The 20831-nt window shown below is 40.5% G+C and overlaps 1 protein-coding gene across 5 annotated transcripts; it reads left to right on the plus strand.

Annotated features, from left to right (window-relative positions):
• Positions 1-309: 309 nt before the first annotated feature.
• On the plus strand, positions 310-20787 carry LOC134621358 (ATP-dependent RNA helicase DDX3X-like). 5 transcript variants are annotated; one of them, XM_063467818.1, is made up of 20 exons: positions 310-626; positions 2259-2310; positions 2823-2870; positions 3557-3616; positions 4321-4521; positions 4675-4777; positions 4989-5105; positions 5644-5743; positions 5831-5966; positions 6052-6149; positions 6988-7086; positions 7179-7339; positions 7429-7573; positions 7801-7945; positions 8567-8617; positions 9703-9884; positions 10072-10189; positions 10337-10490; positions 10646-10773; positions 12319-20787. In XM_063467818.1, the coding sequence occupies exons 1-20, from the start codon at positions 582-584 to the stop codon at positions 12396-12398; spliced, it is 2223 nt and encodes a 740-aa protein (XP_063323888.1). In that variant the 5' UTR covers positions 310-581; the 3' UTR covers positions 12399-20787. The 5 variants fall into 5 exon arrangements, with proteins under 5 accessions (XP_063323888.1, XP_063323889.1, XP_063323890.1 ...); XM_063467819.1 differs by having other exon boundaries at positions 3560-3616; XM_063467820.1 differs by lacking the exon at positions 8567-8617.
• Positions 20788-20831: the final 44 nt, after the last annotated feature.

The following is a 20831-nucleotide window of genomic DNA, read 5'->3' on the forward strand; positions in this document are numbered from 1 at the left end:
CGCGATTTCTAGATTAATAACATTCGAGAGGTGTCTGCCAAGTTTGTTAGTATTACTAGCCGTCCGGAAATAGGAACATTTCAAATTAAGGGGATGTAAGCCTCTTATCGTCTTTCTTAAGTTTAAGAACACAAAAAATTAATAGTATAATAGTACAAGTTATTATTATTATTATTATTATTATCGCCTAAAATTTGATATAGATATAAAATTATACTAGTTTGTTTTTTTAAGCTTTTATTTTGGCGTCACCGGATGTTTGCTTTCACATTGTTCGCGTTCCCTTCACGCGCTTCGTGAGGGCTTCGTCTCAGCTTCAGCTAAAGAGCAAACAGACAACAGCTGTGTTTGCTTGAAGTATCAACCTTGAAGCTGAAAATACGGGACTTTATCGCCACTTGAAATTCAGTAATATCGTTTTAAAAAGTTATTTGAAACCATTAAGGAAATGAAATAGCTGTCATTTGACATAACCACAGAAACGGGCGAGACGCAAAGGAGAAATAATAACAACATCAAAACCCGGCAAACAAAGAGGTCCCCTTTTCAACGGCATCATTTTTCCTCCATATTCTATAGTTATGAGTCATGTGGCCGTCGAAAATGCCCACGGTCTAGAACAGCAGGTAAGCTGTGTTTCTTTTATATGTCTTAAATGTTCGCTTTAGAAGTAGTGTAAAAAACGGCGGTGGTAAACATTAGCTTGCCGGCTAGCCTGGGGCTGCTAACAGTATGCTATTGTGCTAGCTTAACGTCGGGTGCGCTGCTTTTGTGCGCGCACACGTCTGACGGTGGCTGCGGAGCATACGACATGAAAAATGTTTTGGCCCCTCTACAACCTGACCAAGTATGCCTTTATTGAATTGCATTCTAGAAATAAAACATCAGTGTTTTGCTGCTAGACTGATCGGTGTTCTTTAAAACGAAGAGCTAAATGCGAAATGACGCACGAGTGGTTCCTCTGGCCCCCTCATATGAACACATGAAACGCACCCCTCAACTGTTACGTCCACTGCGCTTGTCTTGCAGCTCGATATAATAATAAAATGGAGGTCAATGTGGCTGGAACCTGCGGGTCTGCTTGCTACACAAACAATGCGGCGTGACTGTCGCCCTCCCCGGCTTTTAGATAATACGCAGCATTTTCCAGACTTCCATGTTTTTATGTTGACTGCGTCCCGCTAAGAGATGGTCATTTCTTCTGCGTCACCAGCAACGTAGTCTATCTGTGTCTGGCTAGATGGCAACAGAAAAGTACTGCATGTACTCGGTTGATATTTTGGAGAGCCCCTATTGGGGAAAAATGTCTAAGAAGGAGTGTGATGCGCAACCCAGGCCCCTATTTCAGCGACTTATACGTCCTCGTGAGTTTAGTTGGCTTAAGCTGAATGTCACCGCCGCCATCCCCCAACACACAGTTAGATTTTTGGTAATGAAAGCATTAAAGCCAAAGTTGTTCCCTGGACAGCAGTGAGATTTGACGCACCAGCATCGCATCTCAGTATCCCAGACCAGCTGTGGCTGGGTGCAGTTTGCTGACATCATCATGATAGGAATTCAGCACGCTGGAGCTCACATCTCTGTCTCCCTTTCCCTCTCTGTCTTTTCTTTTTTTAAGTCTTCTGCAGAATGCAAAAATAAAAATCACTTCTAGTTTTCTTTTTTTCATGTCAAATCTGAGTACTCAAACCAGTCGATGCAAGCAAATTTTTCACACTCCTTATTATACAGAAACATTTTTTAAAAGGTAGGCAGCAGTTCTCTGTTTCACCTACTCTTAAGGATAAGTGGTCTGTGGCCTCAAACACAGCCTGCCTAACAATCTAAAGACTAGTTTCCACTTATTTGGTTTACAGGCATTCTTAATTTATTGGACTAAATGTTGCTTGGGTGTAATGGAAAACTACAGAAAGAAACGGGGGGGAAAAAACGGCATTCGAGAGGAAAAATATTGACTTGGGGTTGGTGATGGTGGATACATATAACAGTGACACTGAGCTGTCTTGTAGCATTAGCTACTGAAAACCTAGAGAACTGAGAACCAATAGGGAGATTACTACAGAAATGCTACTCTGTGTTTGTGTCTATGATGGAGAAAAATCAACTTGTAATGTCACCAGTTAATGTAAGACATGGGCAGTAATAGTTTTGATAACTCCTTCTGTTAAAATGTAACTTAAAGTTTTAGGTTGCTGGAAGTGGGTCAGTGAGTCTTTTTCTGTTTTTGTGTTTTGTTTTGTTTTTTTTCCCCTCTCTAGCTCGCTGTCCTAGACTTGAGCGCTGCAGACGGACAAGGTGGCGGCAATAGCAGTAAGCAGCCTTCGTGTTTTTGTTTGAATTTTAAATTTTGTCATGATAACACAAACAGGTTTAAAAAAAAAAAAAAAAAAGTGACTGCTGTATGTCTGCATGTGGTACAGTGTAAATGCATCCCTGGCACAGTAAGTGCTGTATGATGATACTGAAAGCAGATGTTTCTGTTAACTTAAAATATGCATGTCTTTGGATGCTGCAAAGGTTTTGAAGAAATTTTGTCTTTAAATCTTTTATTATTCATTAAACACGGTGACTTTTCAGTTACGTGATCTATTTTTATTTAAGTGCAGAACGTCTGTTTTTAATACAGTGACATTTAGTTGCAACCATGTGAAAATGCATATTTGCATGTCACCTTTAAGTTTTTCTTTACATTATAGTTTAATAATCTTTTGTCATTACAGTCATAATTTGGGGGTCAACCTTGAAATGGTTAGTTAGATTTGATTATAAATGCAGTGTGACATAAGCGCTGACTGATTTTTGGCTGTCTGTCTCTTTTGCAGGGCGATACATACCTCCACATTTAAGGAACAAAGATGCTTCCAAAAATGGTGAGTAGGATCCACTTAACCTTGTTTCCTATAAAGAAAAATCTGAATTGTGTTTATTTTTAGGCCACTGGGAACTCCCATCACCGATTCCTACCAAATAAATCATTTTCATTTTCAGCTTTTATAGCTGAATTTCTGTGTTTTCACTGATTGATTAGTGAAATCCATCGACATCATGATACTTGATGTGATGTGCGAAGGGCAGGTCGAACTGCGAAAGTGCACTCTCATTGGCTAATGATTTGTGATTGCCAAGTACCAATGAGCGTACCCTGGATAATGCTCCTTTGTGACTCTTGAAACAAATAAAATTTACAAAATGGCCTTTAAGTTGTGTTGATTGTGACCTGAAGCAGGAAATGTTTTAGTGAGGTCACAGAGAGGGAGCTGATGTCAAGTTTTCCCTATATGGCAAATAAAAAGAGTGTAAGTTTAAAGCACTTCAGGTCTGGTTTTGCTTTTCAGACCCAATTTTCAGCTCTGTCCATCTTTATTTTACTATGGTTAGCAGTCGGTCTCCTTCCTCTGTGCTCTGCTTTTTAAACGTTACTACCACCTATGGTTGATTTTTGGAATAGTGAGGAAAACACAGTATTCTAAAAGACCCCACACTACAAAGTGTATCTATTATATCAGCATCTGTTTTTAACCATGAGTTACAACTGGAATTTCATCTCCTAATCCAGCAGGAAATGCCTTTGCTGCTGGGCGACAGGGTGGTTACACCATCGCGCCTGCAGCCAACTGTAAGTTCCTCTCTGAACTTCTGATTTTCTTGGATAGAGTTGTGCAGAAGTTGGGGAATTGGTCTTTTTTTTATATTGATTTTAGAGTTGGTTTTTTTTTTTTGTAAATTGTTGACTTATTGATGAGTTCATAGTGAATGCCTCAACATTTAAGTGCGGCTGCATATCGGAAGCAACAGTAGAAGCATCTGAAAGTGCTTCTTTGAGTTGGTTTGTTTAATCATTTTGACCTGATGCATCTAATTTCCTACCTTTTCACAAAAGTACATTTTTCATTCAAAGTTAATTTGATAAATGTCAAAAGGGCTAAAATATAATCGCTGGTGTTTTATTGGTATGCTGAAACAACACTATATGGACAAAGTACTGGGCCACCCACACATTACACCTACAGAAGCTGTTGATCATACCATGACGCTCCCAGCGCACAGTTTTTGTGCTGATGTTAATGCTAGAGGAGGTTTGGCGCGCTGCAGTTGCTGAGTCAGCAGAGCATTGGCGACTTTTATGAGTTCTACACCTGTGACAATGGGACTGAAAACACTTGAATTTAAAAGATGCAAGAGGTGTAGCCAAATACTTTTGCCCATATAGCATGTATTGCCAGCGCTCCACCAATAACAGCAGTGATGGTCATGAAGACGATGTTCCTGCAGGTGTGATGGTATTTATTAATTATTTTGTGCAATGTTTCCTCTCTGCAGACGGCTGGGATGGCACGCGCAACAACTTTGTCAACGGCTACCACGACAATCGCATGACGGGCAACTCATTTAACCGTGGCCCGCCTCGCATGGAGCGGGGAAGAGGTGGCGTTGGAGGTGGTTACCGCAACAACAGGGGTGGAGCCTTCAACCCCATTAACCCAGCACAGCCAATGGGCTTTGCTGGGTATGAAAATAAAGGTGCGATTCAGTTTTAGTGCTTCCAACATTTCTTTTACTTAGCTCGTGCATCCAGTATGTGTTCATTTACCTACCTCTCTACTACATGAATGACTGGATGTGTCTGCTAGCATACTGTTGAAACCTGATAGTTTTGTGGTGTTCTCCTTTTAGACGCAGGTGGCTGGAACACTGCCAAGGACGCCTATAGCAGTTTTGGCAATAACCGTGGAAAGTCTGCTTTCTTCAATGACAGAGGCAACGCTAGCCGAGGAAGGTGAGCGGATCAGATCCAGTGTTGAGAGCTTATGTCATTCAGTGTCATCAGAAAATTCCCATGTTTACTATAAAAGCTAAAAAACGATCCTCTTGTGAACCCTTAAAATGGTTTATTATTACCCAAAAAATGTTAAGTGGAGAGCTGTGGTTCTATAATTGGGAGAAAGTTGCCTCATTATTCATCATTAATGTGTGTGTGCTGTGTTCAGGTTTGAGCATGGAGGATTTGGTAATGGAGGAGGGGGAGGAAACAGCCGCTGGGTGGAGGAATCCAGAGATGACGGAGACTGGTCCAAACCAACCCCTCGCAACGAACGCCTTGAACAGTGAGTCTGTGCTTTTGAGCCGTTGTGGGAGGTGTAGTCTACTTTCTAATTTATTGTGATTTATTGTAAGATCAGGAAATTTCAGGTGAACTTTGCAAAAGATGTTAAAAATTAGAGCACAGAATTAGATTATTAGACTAGTGTAATTTCACTATTAGACTGTGTCTGAGTCATATTGTTGGGATTTCATTGGTTCTTGTGTAACAGAGTAAAACACAGGAAGGTGAAAGCAAATTCTTTGACGTTTTGTTATTTCCAGTTGTCATCTTAATGACATTTGTTCTTAACTTATTTGCAGGTTTCTAGTATGATGCCAGTATGGAAGTATCTTTAACTTTGTCTATTATGGTTCTGCAGCATTTCCCTTACCTGACACATAATAAATTCAAATGGCTAAACAGCCCCAGTAAAAATAATGATGGGTTTTTATTCTTTTAAAATATGTCATTCAGATAAATTATCCCAAGAAATTGCTGCAGTTACTCTGAGCAATAAAGTTCCAGAGCATTCGACTAACCTTTGCTGTCTCTCTCCATAGTGAATTGTTCTCTGGCAGTAACACTGGGATTAACTTTGAGAAATACGATGACATTCCTGTTGAGGCCACGGGACAGAACTGCCCTCAGCACATCGAGAGTGTGAGTTACTCGCATTGTATCAGATACCAGCTGCACTATTGCTTTTCTTTGCTCTTTCTGTACATGTTTCTGTGTTTGTGATGTCAGTTCCAAGATGTGGACATGGGTGAGATTATCATGGGTAACATTGCTCTGAGTCGCTACACCAGACCCACTCCTGTCCAGAAATACGCCATTCCTATTATTAAATCGAAGAGAGACCTCATGGCCTGCGCACAGACAGGTAGCGCACAAACATAACAAAATATTGGAATTAGGTCGATGAGATGAAAAGCAGAAATGGATGAGGCTGTCCTTGTGTGTTTCAGGTTCTGGGAAAACGGCAGCATTCCTCTTGCCAGTCCTCAGCCAGATCTACACTGATGGACCAGGAGAGGCCCTTAATGCAGCTAAAGCATCAGGACAGGTAAAAGAGAGAAAAATCAATATTATCTAGTTAAATACAGCTAATTTCATCATGGCTTTAAAAGGGGGAAAACAAATGGCTCAGGTGCTGTGGGGGATTTCATGGTAAAGTAATTTAATTAAAGCATATCCTCCAGATTAATTAAAAAAAAAAGCATTAATTTCGGGCACGTGCACAGTTCTACAAATGAATGTGAAAGGGTATTGTTCATATGCTACCACAAACGGTGAGCACGAGTTTCAGTCACTGCAACAAACAAACAGACCTGCTTAAGTTGATCTTGTTTGATACCAGTAATATACTAGACCATCAAAGAAGAGGCAAAACAAGCAGCAGTTAAAGAAAAGCAAAACCCTTTTAGACACAAGTCCTAACTGTCAGCAGCCATCTTGATATGACACCTGGCACCTATTTAGGGAGTTATTTTGTCTAATTTAATTTAAGCTGTTATTGAGAAAGAAAATTATCAGCAGGAAGGTCTGATTTTAAAGGTTGTCTTTCTTTCCTCTGGAAGTTTTTATTCTGCTAACTTCACCGTTGTTGAATTATTCCATGAACTTTAAATCGGGAATTATTTGAGTGCTATGTCTCTGATAATTGTCAGGTAATTCCTGTTACACGAGTTCTCCCCTAATTTATATTGTGAAGCCTTTAGGGGATTTTTGCTCTCAGGAGTCAGAGACTGGTCCCTGATCGGTTTGCCACATGCTCTGTAAAATGTTTGAATTTAGTCTAGTTTCCACTCTGCTCTTGGTGTGGCCTCGGTTTTCTCTACTTTCAATCATGTTTGTTGTTGTGAGACTTAAATGTTGTGTGTTGTGTCATTGCTGCTTTGCAGGAGAATGGAAAGTATGGCCGTCGCAAGCAGTACCCCATCTCCCTGGTACTGGCTCCCACCAGAGAACTGGCACTGCAGATATATGATGAAGCAAGGAAGGTATTTAAACACATTAGTGTATAATAATTTTGTTTACTGATGTGATTTTTAAATCTGTGTGTAATTGTTAATACGTTCTATTTTCCTGTTAGTTTTCCTACCGCTCCAGAGTGCGTCCCTGTGTTGTGTATGGAGGAGCAGACATTGGCCAGCAGATCAGAGACCTGGAGAGAGGCTGTCACCTGCTGGTGGCCACTCCAGGAAGACTCGTGGACATGATGGAGAGAGGCAAGATTGGACTGGACTACTGCAAGTAAGACATAAACGGGAGGAGTGAGTGATGGGTAAATGTCTGTTGTCATTTTTTTCTGAATTTCTAAAATTTTCTTCTGTTTCCTTTAGCTACCTGGTCCTAGATGAGGCCGACCGTATGCTGGACATGGGCTTTGAACCACAGATACGGCGCATCGTCGAACAGGACACCATGCCTCCTAAAGGCATCCGACAAACTATGATGTTCAGCGCTACGTTTCCCAAAGAAATCCAGGTATATCTTCATTATCTGCAGTAATTGTGATAGAAATGGGAACTTTTCTTCTTCCTCTTCCTTTTTTTATTTTTTTATTTTGTTTTAATCCGCCTGTTACTAATAAAGAAAAGTGCAGCAAGCATTCACATGGTGATCAGTGCTTCATTTTAAAGATGTAAAATTTTCCATCTGTCTAGTCAGACGGTGCAAAACAGTTGTGTTGTTGTATTTTGCTCATCCTGCAGATCCTAGCTCGGGATTTCCTGGAGGATTACATCTTCCTGGCGGTGGGCAGAGTGGGTTCCACCTCGGAGAACATCACTCAGAAAGTGGTGTGGGTGGAAGAGAGCGATAAGAGGTCTTTCCTCTTGGACCTGCTAAGCGCTACAGGTGAGCCGATCTCAGCTCAACTGCCACATGTCCCAACACATAACATAAATACTGATTGCAGCTTGAGTAGACTTATCTGCAATTATCTCGAGCCACACACACACAGTGCGATTTTATTTCCCCTGTCTTTTTGCCATCATCATATGTCATCCTCACATCTCAACCAATACATTACTGTGTTTCCCATGCTTAGCACAGTGTAATGTCCATCAGCACCCTTTGTCTTTCAGTGAAAATTTCACTTAGATATGTTTGTGTGTGAAATTAGGAAGATGTATACCTTTAGGCTGCACTGAAAAGGGTTTAAAACCTCTAATTTAAAAGATGCTCTTTCTATATTTGTGGTAGTTGGCAAGAAACATCGTGTTTCCTGGATTTTATATATATATATATATATGGTCTATTTTTTATTACAAATTATCTTTTTCTTCAGATTGAACTTAAAAAAAGAAAAGGTTCTATAGGATTTAAAATCATTTGTGGCTGGGAAAACTACCTTTTTGTTTTGTTAGTGATTATATGGCAACATTTTAAACCTCTGTTAAGTCAGCAATATCAGACACACAAACATTGCTTTCAAACTGGAGTTTACATGTCAGTGGTTTGTGGTTTTATCCCAAGCCATCCCAAGTGAGGTACAGGACAGTACTGGAGACAACATAGAGAAACCTGGTAAGATCCTCAAACAGGAAACTTTTATCTGTCATTTCATATTTTAAATAATTTTGCTCGACTTTACTGTTCTTTTTTTTTTTTTTTTTTTTTTTTTTTTTGTGGATGGAGAATCTCCTGTTTATTCTGTTTATTTAGGTTCTGTGTCCCATTTCACACGTTGGTTCCCCTCATGTGAAATTAAACATGCCTGTTGTTTGATTTTATAGCTTAAGGTTGTTTTTGTGTCATCTTTAAAGTATGTTGCTGTGATGTCTTTAGGTCAAACCCATAGCTTTAATGGAGAGAGTCTGGTCATGTTGTGTTCGTGGTGTTGCCGTGTATCTAACTTGTGATATAAGTGTAGGTCAATTGTTGATGTTGATGCGGGAAGAATACAGTGACCAGAATCTTTCCATCAGTGCCTCTAGTGAAATCTGCATGAAACCACATTGCTGCTGGTCATTTTACCCACACTGCACCTCCTGCTGCCTGTTGCACTGTTCTGCTCATATAACAACATCTGCTGTAAAGTAATGCTGGTAGATTTAACCCTGAAACCTGCATGTTAGTCACCCCATGGACTGACACACACGTGTATATACATGTAAACATATGATCTGTATACAGGGCTGCTGCAACAAACCCACTAACTGATGTGCTATGGAGGATTTCATATACAACCAAGGGCGTTGATTTATGTATGCATGGCAGCAGAAAACCGTTCACACGTAAAACTGTACGATTCATTTAGATGCTAACTGATCCCATTAGCTAGAAGGCAAATCAATCTCATGTAGTGGACTGAGAAGCTTAAAAAAGGTCAGTTTAGCAGGCTAGCCCATCAGGGATGAATTTTAATTTATGTGCTTGGTTCTCATAATTGCTCATGCACTTAAATTCTATATAATTCCAGCATGACTGTAACTTCATTATTTGTGCTTGTTCCACAATTTGGTCCAGTATGTCTGCTACATAAAGCCAGAGTCATAGTGGCACAGGATTATTAAACTCAGTCTTTTATTTAGTCCAAACACAGCGCAGCCCTACAGTTGTTTTATTCTTTGTAGCATTAACACCCAGTGTTTCCCCTCTTGGTTGACCAGGTAAGGACTCATTGACCCTGGTTTTTGTGGAGACCAAGAAAGGTGCAGACGCCTTGGAGGACTTCCTATATCGGGAAGGCTACGCCTGCACCAGTATCCATGGTGACCGTTCCCAGAGAGATCGAGAGGAGGCCCTGAACCAGTTCAGATCAGGAAAATGTCCCATCCTGGTGGCTACAGCGGTCAGTAAAAACTTCCTGTTGGTTGCACGTTATGGTAAACCACAAGAGGAACCATTCTGTTATATGCATGTCAGTACTGTTAACTGACAACCACAATCGACATAAAAACACTTGAGTTAGAGCCCAAATAAAATGTTTCTGAAGGTGTGAGTTTTTAAAGTATCTGCTCCTGTTTTTGTGATCTCAGGTAGCAGCTCGGGGTTTGGACATCTCCAACGTGAAACATGTTATTAACTTTGACCTGCCAAGCGACATAGAGGAGTACGTCCACCGTATTGGACGTACGGGACGAGTAGGAAACCTGGGTAAGGCTATAAGTAATGTGATTTAAGGGAAGTATCCTCTTGATTTAGGATGAACCCCATTTACTGCTCTTTCTTATATTGCTTCAAAAAATGTCTCCTGTTTTTAAGTGTTTTTTTTTTTTTGTTTTTTTTTCCTGTTTCCTGTAGGGCTGGCAACATCATTCTTCAATGACAAAAACGGGAACATCACTAAAGACCTCCTGGACATCCTAGTAGAGGCCAAACAGGAAGTTCCCTCATGGCTCGAGAGCCTGGCCTATGAACACCAGCACAAGAGTAGTAATAGAGGGCGCTCTAAGAGGTACACACACACACACACACACACACACACACACACACAGAGAGATTCTGTCTTTAACTTGCAAATGTTTGTTTTTGTTATAAGTATTAAAACATTTGCTGGTCTAATCAGAATCCCTAAACACTGATTTATTTATTTTTTCTTTTATTCCACAGGTTCTCTGGCGGGTTTGGAGCACGAGATTATCGTCAGACTGCTGCAGGAGTCAACGCCGGAGGGTTTGGAGGACGTGGAGGAGGACGCAGCCAGGCGGGACATGGAGGAAACCGTGGCTTTGGAGGAGGTGAGGCTCTGATCTTTGGATAGAAATTTATTCATTAATGTAGGGCAGGGGTCTCAAACTCAAACGCATATTGATGTGAAGAAATATTTTTTAAAAATTATTATACGAAAAATGATTTAATACGAGTGTTACAGGCATGGCCCTTTAAGACTGTAGCCTCATGGGCGGTGTAGTCCTTGCTGCAAGGAGAACGTGTGGGACCGCCCCTCCCGCTGTGTGTGTGTGTGTGTGTGTGTGTGTGTGTGTGTGTGTGTGTGTGTGTGTGTGTGTGTGTGTGTGTGTGTGTGTGTGAGGGAGGGAGAAAAAGGAAAGTCGAAAAGTACGAGGTGCTACCGAGCAGAAACGGGAGATGGAAGCATGTAAATATAAAAATAACCACTGCAGCCAAAAACAGTGCCTGACGAGCCCAGTAAGCTATTAAGACTCGACTTTACACTATTGTTTCGGAGGAAAACACGAACACAAAGTTCTGTTGGAGCAGCCTTCCAACGCCTCTCTCTGTCTCTCACTAGCAAAGTTGACCCAGACAGTAAAGCTAGTTCCCGGCTACGAGCCCGACACGGAACCCAAAGTATTAGCCAGAGGTCTCCTTACCACGGTTCGGAGCCGCGGACCTGGCCGAGGTAACAAGAGAGTGCAAACATGTTGAGGGATTGGCTGTGTTAGTTCAGTGAGAGATTTATTTGGAAAGAAAACAATTTTCACTTGCAGTCGAAAACTAATGTGTACGCGTATGCCTGCATTTTTATTTTGTTTAATACAAACAAAATTGTAGCAAAAGTGCTTCCACGTGTCTGGCCAGAAAGAGCTGTTTATTTGGTAGTTCAATGAAACTACTGTACTATACTGCTGAGTGACTGTCTTCTGCTCGTCAAATACATTTCATTGCAATGTTGACCCTGTGCTAACTTGCATATGACAAATGAAACTGAAAGGTTTCAGATAGTTGAGAGTGAGGAAAAAAAATTGCGTTCATGTTTGCAATTTTGTCTTGTTACACAATATTTGGAATTAAATAAAACAAACAAAACACTACATTTTAGGAAATATTAGTGGGTGTTTTCGTGTTTGTTTTTTTGTACTACTTGGACACTAAAGTGGCCCTCCAATGAGATGACGGTGCCAGAAGTGGCCCGTGGCACATTTGAGTTTGAGACCCCTGATGTAGGGTGATTATTGTGCACATGATTGTAGTCACATGATGTTCATTGTGTTGCTTTAGAGCCTTTTTACTGGGCCCCCCAGGATACCTTTTTCCCGTTTTCTGAGAGCTTGTATGTAGAAATAAAAGAAGAGCAGCACTTGAGTTTGCCATATATTGTTGTACTTTTAATATATTTTGAAGGCGAGTCGGGCAAAATATATTCAGTGCGAATTATGGTTTTACAGAACTGCACATTCGGGATAAATGTTTTACATCAGACCTGCAATATAGAGATTTGTTTTGCCTGGAAACACTAATTTCTGATACTTGGGCGATGAAATGCTACAAAAGTTTTACTTGATTAAGAAGGCTTTTTTTTTGTCTTCCCTTTGTCTTCTCAGGCGGCTTCAGCAACTTCTACACCAGCGATGGCTACGGAGGAAACTACTCACACTCTCAAGTTGACTGGTGGGGCAACTAGGTTTCTCCATCCCTCCCTCCCTCGCTCATCCCTCTTTCCTCTTCTCACTCATCCTCCATTCTTTCTCCACATCGACGTCTGCATCCCATCTGTCTTGTTACCACCATTAACCCCAAGAAACCCCCATGCATGTTATTAAACTATTTATGCTCATTTATGTAGCTTCCATCCCCATCCTTCATGTCTTTTAAGTCGTTCGAAGAGTTTTCTTGTGCTTTCTATGTCCACCTTTTTTTTTTGTTTTGGTAAATTAGCTTTTCTCCTCTTGAAAAAGACCACATTATGAAGAGATTGTTGAATTTTAGTTGTTTACTTTTTAAACACTGGACACAGGCTTACTTGTTAGCTTCCAGCTAGCAGCCACCTTAAGACCATTTTCCCTCTGTGACACGTGTGTGCTGGTAAAAAGACCTGGGTGTTTAATTCCCTGAGATTTCAGAGTGTGGGCTTCTTCAAAGAGGGGAAAATCCTTTCTTTATTTCCCCCCCCACCTTATATTTGAGTTTGATTTCACTGTGTTTTTGTCTGCATTTACACTCCCCGCGTGACCTCATGTCATCTTTGTATTTAACGCACGGCCATGTTGTAAATCGCTGGCCAAAAACTTTTCTAAAATATAGCTATAGGCAGGACATAAAAGCAAAACATGTCTGCGTATAAATTCAAAAATACTGGCCTTCGCGTATCACACATTGGAGGCCACAGAAACAAGAAAATCTTTTCTTTTTTTCACCTTTTTTAAAACATGAAACTTTATCGAGGTCTGACACAGATGTCTAACAAAGAGAGACGAGTGGCTGGACAAACTGAAATGGCACTGTTGGCCATTAGCAGTGAGGCTAGCAGACAGTCTTAGGACTTATGGTTGTTACTGCAAATAGCATTTTTTTGGTTTGTTTGTTTAATTTTAAGATAAGTGTTTATGGAGAATCATTTGTTTCTGTACTGTGCCTTTAAGAATTTAAACTTTGTCTCTTATTTCCATCGTTTTTATTGCCGTAATACGTTAACTGTCCACAAGTATTGGCCCACGGTGACTAAAAGTGTGTATTCAATGTCATTTGTTGGTTTAAATATGTTTTCTTTATTTTTATTTGGAAGGAAGCAAACTAGGCTTGAACTAAATCAAACCTTGGCAAAAAAAAAACTAAAACTATGATGAGGAAACTCAAAGCATTTCCTTATCTGTCTATTAGAGACTGAGCTAATTCCCCAAAGCATATAACCACTGTAAGCATATTTGTGGATTACTTTACTCTGGATGAGTAAATATAAAATGGGTCAAAAATTGCATTAATCGTACTGTTAAAGTCAAAGAGCCAACGAGCAGGGCCGACCACAGTGGCTGTATGCTTTTGGGAACCCGAGTCCTACTCATTGACACTTGTGTCACATCTATAGCTCAGCTTTGAGCTTGCAGTTTGGTTTCTCAAAGCCATCTTGTCACTAATTGTTGGGTCACTGTGTGCCACTAACAGGGCCAGCAGCAGTCACGTTATGTTGTTCCTCCCCCTCTTATTATCCAGATATGTAGCCGTAAATGTCAAATTCCTCATAGCTTGCTATAATTTAAAAAAAAAAAAAAAAGCCAAAGTCTGGTGCCACTCGAGTCATATTAAATTACTGTAACCGCTACACAGTTTGAAACACCTTTGCTTAGAAAACACTACATGGCTGCTGCTGAAAACAGTTCCCAGATTGTGTCTGCAGCCGTTCAGCTGACTCTTAGTGCCATCATGCTCTTGGGAATCTAGTGCTGCTTTTAACCACAAACATTGAAACCCTTGTTTTGGGAGAAGCTTTCTCTCGAGGGGGGAATACGCAAACTAAAAAGAGGTCCAAATTTTCTCGCTCACTCTATCCTGGAGAGTTGCATGAAGAGTCTTCTCTAAAAGTAGTCATTCCAGTTTATTCTGTTAGGTCTTTTAAGCTCTGTTGAAGTCGGGCGTTAAAAGTGAAGAACTGGATCATCCTTACGAATTAATTTCACTGCAGAGACAGCTTGGGGCTTCCCAAGGAATGCAATGCATCGTATCTACAGCACGTTTTAGCCACGTGTGCAACTATAATCAAGCACAAGATTGCTCAAAATCACGTCTCGGTCCAATTCCTCCTCATACTACTGCTTTCAGTCAGCAGATAGTGTTTCTCAGTGTTGAAGTCACTTCCTCGATGAAATGTTTACAAAACTAGATTTCGGCCAATGCGCACAACAGCCGTACACTGGCAGCATATGATTGCTTTCAAAACACTTAACACCCAGCCCACAGAGCTCACAGAGCTCCCAGATGGGCCACACTCCTACTTCTTCGCACTGATGCATGTCCACTCTCCAGAGTAGTTTGCTATCTGGACTGGCAGTCTTGGCAGCTATTACAACGTATTCACCTTCTGCATGCACGACACGTCCCAGCACGTGCTGCACATTAATAAACGATGACAGCGTCCCGCCGCGATTGTCGAATGCGAAACCCAACTCTGCTCAGCACAGTGAGAAACTGTCAGGGTAAATTGTGCTTGTGGAAAAGTTGCTACACAACTGATCGCATGCATTTAAATCCTTGGTTATCCCTACTTGGCTCTGCTTTGCAACCAGGCTTCAAGGGGCCTGTTGACCCAGGATGTCCATGTTTCGTCCCTGATTGAACTTGAAAAGGGATCTCCGCTGAACATTTGGATGGTTCAGTGGTAGAAATCCAATCCTCCTCCTACTCCCACCCCCCCAAACTGGGCCTATTAAGAGCCAAAAAAAAGAGCTCTGTTACTCCAGTGTGGGGGTGGATTAATTTAGTTATGTTTACATGTAGAACTCAGATTAAATGTAAATAGTTTCAACAGAGAGGAATCTCCACAAAAAAAGAATGTGAAGTTAAACAACACTTGGTGTGCATGAGAGTCACACTTGATCACTCAACACTGGACCAAGACGGGTCTGGTGAGCTTAGCACAGTGGGCAGTTTGAACACCGCTGACTAAAGTTCAAAGACAAAAGCTTGTATTCTTTCAAGAGAATACACACGTCTGTATAGAAATAAATTCACCCAAATTAATGCGCACAAGGTGGATTAACCCTCAAACTGCCCACTGACTCTGACAAAGCAGGACCAAGACTGTAGAACATATTCAAGTGTTGTTGTTTTTTGGTCAAGAAGTTTCAAATGCCAAGCAGATGAATCCAATTCTATAGCAGGCTTTAATTATGTTGCAGTTATTTATTTTATATCATAGTTTGTTTGTTTTTTTTTTCCTGCTTTTGATTTTTTGACTCTTCCAGTCAGTCTTAAGCTCCCTTTCCCTCGGGTTACATTTGAGGGGGACGTTGGGGAAACTCTCCGTTTAACAGCATTTTTTTTTCTTTCTTTTTTTCCTTAAGAGTTTGAAGGGGTTAAAGCAGTTAGCTGTTCATTTACTAAATATACAAAGTAGATTTTTCCAGAAGCTTTTCTGGTGCTAAAAGACACCAGTCAAATATAACTGTACGATATCTCACTAAGCCTGGTCTGACTCAAATTGAGGGGCCAGGAACAATGCTGCATTCAAGGACGGCTGTGGAATGATAGAATTGAGCTGTACTCCTCGATGTCCACCTGTCCCTTTTATGCATTTACAAACGAACCAAAAACAGGAAATTTGAGTTTTCTTTTCAGCTGCTGTTACAAGGCGGGTCAGATAAACAGTTACTGTCGCACGAAGAGCTGTCACTAAGTTTGAGACTGCAGTCTAACACGGGCTTAATGATTATGAGCGGCAGTTGAATCGGCGATTCAAATGTTGACCAGAACTGTCAGAGGTGTCCCAATAGATGATTTTTTTTTTTGTTTGTTTTTTAAAGCACCTGTTTACTGATCAGCTTTCTTCCTGAGGTCATGAAACGTTTTATTTTCTCCTGCAGACTTCTTGTAAGAGCTGTTGCAAAATATTGAAGGAATGAAAAAGCAGGAAACAGGACAGCAAGTTGCTAATGACAATCACAGAACTCCCTTCACAAACAAACAGAAGTCTTTAAGTTGCACTTTCACACCTAGAGGTTTTATTAAATAGCTGTCTTGCTGGCATTGTTATAAAATCAGCTTCAACCTTTAAAACTCTGTAGGAGGAACTTTACTGACTGAACTGGCAGTCGGATACTGCTGACTGATATTCCCTGTGTGAAAGCATTTCTTACTTGAATCAGTGGCTTCTGCCGACCATAAGCTTAATGTAGTCCCATTTGTTTTGTTACCAATGCTGCAGGTATGCGGCGTCGCAGGCGAATCCATTGAGTGGATGTGGTTGCGTAGATGTTGCTGTGCCTTCTGATGAGCGCTTGGCGGCACATTGAGAATCTGTTAAAAAAAAATGAAGGAACCGGTGAACCTTTTTAAATGCAGTGTGACTTGTGAGAGTAAAAATTCAGTTTACCTCTTGCTTTGTAGATCAATCGTGTCAAATAGTGTTGTTCATAAATATGCAATGTATTTCAGTGTTTTTCTAGGGCAGGCTGGTTTTACCTGTCAGTCGCATTTACCATTGAGCTGTGTTAGAGCAACACTTAAATACCACTGTGCCCCTAAATTCCTGCGTGGAGGGGGGAGAAAAAAAAACCCCTCTGAACTTTTACCCCAAGTGCAATAGAGTTCAGTAACTTGTGGCTTGCTTTCGCTGTGTGGTCGCCACGATTCTCTGCATGAGTTTTCTGCTCGAGTATAAACTGGCACATGTGAAATGAGCCCAGAGTTTTACGTGTGAACGGTGCCTTTTGAAGTGGCTGAATCACTAAAGACTGAAATTTGTTGGTTAGGGCTGGGTATTTCAAACTATTGCAGAAATTTTTATTATTTTCTTTTAAGTGTAGGAATGTTTGCTCGGTCAGATGCTGTAATGATGCGGGGGTAAAAAATGAAAACTTTATGTAAATGCTTAAGAGCTTTTGACTCAGAACAATTCAGGCACACATTTTTTTTACTGACTGACAACTGATTCCCGGTGCTAAAACTTGGACATGTTGCCGTTTTGTGCCGCTAATGTTACGTTTTTGAGAAAATATGAGCATCAGGGCATTATGGATAGGAATGTAGATCAGGCACTTTATCTACCGCGTTGGTCCTCACAATTTCGAATTCTGAAAGACTTCATTTTTTTGGCAAAATACCGCAAAACTCTTCGTCTGCTAATTAGCAAATGCTACCTTGGTAACATACTTATGTAACATGGTAAACAGTGCTACTGTTACATGCTAACTGATCATCAGTGTCTTGCCTGTGTCACTGCATGTATCTGTAACTATCACACACACACTTTCAGCAGGAAACAAAGTTTAAGAAAAAACACAAAAGTTTGTGTCATGCAGAAAATGCTTTGTTTACTTCCTGTGAAACTGATCCAGCACTTTAGTTCTTTTTGTTTTTTTATTTCCCAAAACCTTCTGATGCCTTAAATGAAGGGTGATACCCAGCCCTAATGGAGCTGATAGCAAACTTACCTGTGATACAGACAGCACTGATGGTCAGAGAACAATTAATGGTGCTATGCTTCCATTGCTGCGGCCTGCAGGGCCCCCTCCGTTATAGAAAGACCACTGAGTTTTACACAAAAGACTTAGCTTAATCTTCAACAAAAGTCTTCTGTAGCACACGTCCTTTAATCCTAAAGAGGTACGACTGAGAGTGAGTGTGAAGGCAGTGTAGAGATGTTAAATAAGGTGTGTGTGTGTGTGTGTGTGTGCAAAGGTTCTTTGAGAATTTTTGTTTTTAATTTTTTTTTTTGTTTTTAATTTTTTTTTTTTTTTTGGGACCAGGTGGAGTTCTAGTTAACAGCAAAGGTAGGATTCAGCTGTTTGCACACAGAGTTCTTGAGTCTACTTTCACTGCAAGTTTGTGTAATTTATCAAGCATTTTTGAGAAATATTTATTTTTCTATGCCTAATACAAAAGCTGATATTTTACAAAGTGACTTGACCAAAAGACAGTAAACAAAAACACTGGCACTTGAATGTTGAATGTCATTGGTATGAGTGAAAAATTTCTATTTTTCTGGGGTAGTGTGAGCTTTTTAATGTTAAAGATGCGACGTGGGGGAGCGTTTCTCCGTCAGCGTCTCACCATAGCAAGGCTGGGTTTCAACAGTGGTTGTAATTTTCAAAAATCACCTGCATTTCATAAATACAGATGCATATATTTTGTGTAAGGCCAGTTAAAAAAAAAAACAACAACAACAACAAAAAAAACCCTAAAACCTAGCTCCTATGCTGTGTGCACATCTTTTCTTTTTTAACTGGGCAGTTTTTGCAGCCACGGTTCTTCCTTACATTTATTTTTAATTTAAATTGTAAGAATGAAACTAAATTTTATCAGGCAAATCTGGCCCATGTATCTGATCCTTAAGTCCCACTTTGAAGTCTTAATATTGGCATCTTCACTTTTACCATCTTGATTTAAAAAGAAACAAACAAAAAAACAGATATGACTGAGACTGCTTGCTCATTGGCTAAAAATTTGTGAATGATTGCCATTGGGTGTAGAAAATCCTTTTTGAAGCATGTTATGACCAAGATTTACAAAATAGACTTAAAAAAAATTAAAAACTGAATGAGTGACTGGGCCCATAACTCAGCAGGAAAGCGTTCTTTTAGCAAGCACAGCTATCGCCATCTGGTGGTCTTCAGATAGAATGCAGGTTTTAGGCACTTCTGTCTTGGACGTAGCTATTAAGTCAGAAAAATGAATCTGTGTTTTATACCTTCTATGATCAGCTTGTTTAAAAACCTCCGAAAGCCAGGGGTTCTCTGGGGGTGGAGGTACTCGCAGTGCTTCCTGGTTATTGGCCATGCTAGCAACATGGCTGTGACGTGCTAGCATCAGCAGTCCACGACTTAGTCTAAACCTAAATAACTCAAAATAACTCAAAAAATAACCTTCATTATCATTTGTTGTTTTCATCCTGTATTACTTTTGCCCGTTGGTTTATACATTGTTAGCATGCTAGCACTTACCCTACCTTTTAGCGCTAGCCATCATTCTATGTGGCCTAAAATCTGCTGAATCTACGCAGTGTCTATGATTTTATTTTTGGCAGTATTCATGCTGTCATTCCTGAAAATTCCGATTTCAACCAAATAGTCCAGTCAGTTCTGGCAGTTACAGTTTAAAGATGCCACAGTATCCCTGCGTAAAGCTCAACACCAGTGTTTTCCAGCACTACAGTACTCTTCTCCCAGCTGAAACCTCCAACTTCAGGTCTTCTGTTAATGTGTAAAGATGTGCATGTGGTGTAACATGAAGGTTCGAGGTGTACCACAGATTGTTGATTACAGCCGATGTGATGGCGACACGTTACGAGAAACAGCCTCCACTGGTTACCTTTAAAGTCACATTGGACTCAGTATCACATCCGCAAACCTGTTTATGCGACAGGCTTCATTGCCAATAATAATCAACCATAAACAGCCATTTTTAATCGGCAAACAAATTGAGAAAATACCACCGTAAATGCCAAGGTTTGGATTAAAAAATAACAAGTTAACGATCAAAGACCATTTTGTAAAAAACGACAAAAACATGCAGTACAAAAAAAAAGTGTCCAGATTTTCTCCAAGTCGTTTTATTTTTCCTTTTCTTTGTTGAATCTTTACACTTTTCCTTCTCGTTAATACCCTTGTTGTGAATGTCTGGCAAAAACAAGTGGCGATCTTTAAAGTCTTCATAACACAGACTTAACTGTGGTTCTATTGCTCCGTTGTTGTGGTTTGCATCTTTTCAGGCGTTGGCGTGTTAGAGCTGTCACAGGGGTGTTTCTGGCCAATCAGAAATGGGGATTTATTTTTTATTTTTTTCCCCTCTTGCAGCTGATCAGTATTTATCTGACCTGCAGGAGAGACAGAGTAATACAACGGACATTTGTACTGTTGGTCCTCTAAGCACAGACCCACTGTAGTTACACAGGGACCGATTGATTTGTCCAAAGACTGTAGCCTCAGCAATCACTGACGCATATCAGACGTAGGTGAACCATTACTTTACAGCCTTTTGTATGCACAAACTACATTTTGCAACAAAGTAATTGTATTTTTTGTCAGGGTGTCGTGAAAGACACACAAAAACAAAACACTTTGTGGCTTTATTTCAAGTTCAGTTTGTTAAAGTGATCTGAAATTCACAGATGCTGAGGTGCATTTAGGAACGATTGCTGTTCTCTTAGCGAGCGAACTGAAATGAAATGAAGCCCAGTGCTGTCGTCATTACTGAATGGCCAGACCCCATAGTGTGGACGGGCAGCCGCACCAGCCTGGTAGTTAGTATTTGCTTATGTATTAGTTTAGCAGATGTGCACGAAGAGCACTGCACGAAGAAAAACAAAACTGTGCAAATATTCTGATTTTACCACAAATAAAGGTTTGGATTTGCAGATGTAATCAGTGGTTTTGGCTTTTGTGTGTGTACGTGTGTGACTTTACAG

The sequence above is a fragment of the Pelmatolapia mariae genome, linkage group LG23, assembly GCF_036321145.2.
Source record: "Pelmatolapia mariae isolate MD_Pm_ZW linkage group LG23, Pm_UMD_F_2, whole genome shotgun sequence".
Lineage (NCBI taxonomy): Eukaryota > Metazoa > Chordata > Actinopteri > Cichliformes > Cichlidae > Pelmatolapia > Pelmatolapia mariae.